Here is a 2,500-nt window from a genome sequence, read left to right as displayed (position 1 = left end):
TGGTGTGGGGTGGCATTTCTTTGGGGGGGCCGCACAGCCCTCCATGTGCTCGCCAGAGGTAGCCTGACTGCCATTAGGTACCAAGATGAGATCCTCTGACCCCTTGTGAGACCATATGCTGGTGCGGTTGGCCCTGGGTTCCTCCTAATGCAAGACAATGCTAGACCTCATGTGGCTGGAGTGTGTCAGCAGTTCCTGCAAGAGGAAGGCATTGATGCTATGGACTGGCCCGCCCGTTCCCCAGAACTGAATCCAATTAAGCACATCTGGGACATCATGTCTCGCTCCATCCACCAATGGAGACTGTCCAGGAGTTGGCGGATGCTTTAGTCCAGGTCTGGGAGGAGATCCCTCAGGAGACCATCCGCCACCTCACCAGGAGCATGCCCAGGCGTTGTAGGGAGGTCATACAGGCATGTGGAGGCCACACACACTACTGAGCCTAATTTTGACTTGTTTTAAGGACATTACATCAAAGTTGGATCAGCCTGTAGTGTGGTTTTCCACTTTAATTTTGTGTGTGACTCCAAATCCAGACCTCCATGGGTTGATAAATTTGATTTCCATTGATCATTTTTGTGTGATTTTGTTGTCAGCACATTCAACTATGTAAAGAAAAACGTATTTAATAAGAATATTTAATTCATTCAGATCTAGGATGTGTTATTTTAGTGTTCCCTTTATTTTTCTGAGCAGTGTGTACACATATATATATATATATTAATTAGGACGATGGAAATGAACACCAGCTCTGCTAGCTCAACATGACCATCATCTCCCCTCTTTAGGAAATTCATATTCACTGTGTCATGGAATTGGGGGTAGAGAGTAGAAAGCACGTGATTGGAAGACTTTAGATCTGTGTGGGGGCGTTTCCCTTTTCTTTTCCTCCCAGTGTTACCATAGGAACCAGAGGCACTCTATGGACAGACATTTTGTGACCTATATATTATTTTTTCTATATATATCTATATCTATATATGTGTATTTGGAAAGACTTCTTCATTTTACACATTTTGTTACATTACAGCCTTATTCTACGTGGATTAAATGCCCCCCTCCCTCAATCTACACACAATACCCCATAACGACAAAGCAAAAAAATGAAATATCACATTTGCATAGGTATTCTGACTGTTTACTCAGTACTTTGTTGAAGCATCTTTGGCAGAGATTACAGCCTCGAGTCTTCTTGGGTTTGATGCTATAACCTGATCGAACATCTCTAGAGAAACCTGACAATAGCTGTGCAGCGACGCTCCCCATCCAACCTGACAGAGCTTGAGAGGATCTACATAGAAGAAATGGGAGAAACTCCCCAAATACAGGTGTGCCGAGCTTGTAGCGTCATACCCAAGAAGACCCCAGACTGAAATCACTGTCAAAAGGGGCTTCAACAAAGTACTGAGTAAATGTGATATTTCATTTTTTCTAAATAAGTTTGTAACAAGTTTTTAAAAAACTGTTTTTGCTTGGTCATTACGGTATATAGTGTATATATATATTGTTGAGAGAAAAACAATTGAATCCAATTTTAGAATAAGGCTGTAAAATAACAAAATGTGGAAAAATTCAAGGGGTCTGATTACTTTCCAAATAATATGTGTATTAATATTTACAGATTTTCTCTCATACCAGTCAAGTGGAGGGGGGATTATATCAGTAGAAGTGACCAGAGAAAACCCCTTCAACATAAATAATAAATCCCGCATGTCTGTGTTTGTCTCATGGTAAAACATATGAGGTTAAAGCTTCTTTAAGGTTCTCTAACAGAAAGACATTATAAAGCTGTGTCTCCGCTCCTCGTCGTTGTTGATCAGGACCTCCAGAAGTATCTCTCTAATCCACGTGTCCCATTTCTCCTCATAGGACAATGAGTTTCCATTCCTGAGGTGAACCCGTCCAGAGTTACTGCGGTCCAGAGTTACTGCAGTCCTGAGGTGAATCCGTCCAGATTTACTGCGGTCCTGAGGTGAACCCGTCCAGAGTTACTGCGGTCCAGAGTTACTGCAGTCCTGAGGTGAATCCGTCCAGATTTACTGCGGTCCTGAGGTGAACCCGTCCAGAGTTACTGCGGTCCAGAGTTACTGCAGTCCTGAGGTGAATCCGTCCAGATTTACTGCGGTCCTGAGGTGAACCCGTCCAGAGTTACTGCGGTCCTGAGGTGAATCCGTCCACAGTTACTGCGGTCCTGAGGTGAATCCGTCCAGAGTTACTGCAGTCCTGAGAAAGGGTTTGTCCACCTGCCCAGTCCCTCCTTTAGCTGCAGTAAAAGGGGTGTGTCTGTTTGTCTGGCCCCTCCCCCTGACTGCAGAAAGGGGTGTGTCTGTGCGTCGGTGTACAGAAAGGGGTGTGGACTGGCCTGATGGAGGCGGGACATCCGTCACCTGACAGCAGTAATGAGGAGTGTACAGTACTGGAGGCTCTATCGGGACTGGCCTGTCACACACACACTGGCAAGGTAGGACACACTCATCCTCCTCCCCTCCCCCAACCCTCC

At 45.1% G+C, this 2,500-nt stretch overlaps 1 protein-coding gene across 3 annotated transcripts in view; it reads left to right on the top strand.

The window, feature by feature from the left end:
• Window positions 1-2,500, top strand: part of LOC112239580 (tripartite motif-containing protein 2) — a 30,269-nt gene that overhangs the window by 3,162 nt on the left and 24,607 nt on the right. For 2 of the 3 annotated variants that reach the window (XM_042328023.1, XM_042328021.1), the window contains exon 2: window positions 1,870-2,461. In XM_042328023.1, coding sequence (XP_042183957.1) covers window positions 2,366-2,461 — 96 coding nt within the window. In that variant the 5' untranslated portion in view covers window positions 1,870-2,365. The remainder of the gene's footprint in view (window positions 1-1,869; window positions 2,462-2,500) is intronic. The other variant, XM_042328024.1, reaches the window with a different exon arrangement.

Source organism: Oncorhynchus tshawytscha, linkage group LG10, assembly GCF_018296145.1.
Source record: "Oncorhynchus tshawytscha isolate Ot180627B linkage group LG10, Otsh_v2.0, whole genome shotgun sequence".
Taxonomy (NCBI): Eukaryota; Metazoa; Chordata; class Actinopteri; order Salmoniformes; family Salmonidae; genus Oncorhynchus; species Oncorhynchus tshawytscha.
The sequence above is the reverse complement of the archived record's forward strand: the minus strand, read 5'-3'. Positions and strand labels throughout refer to the sequence as shown.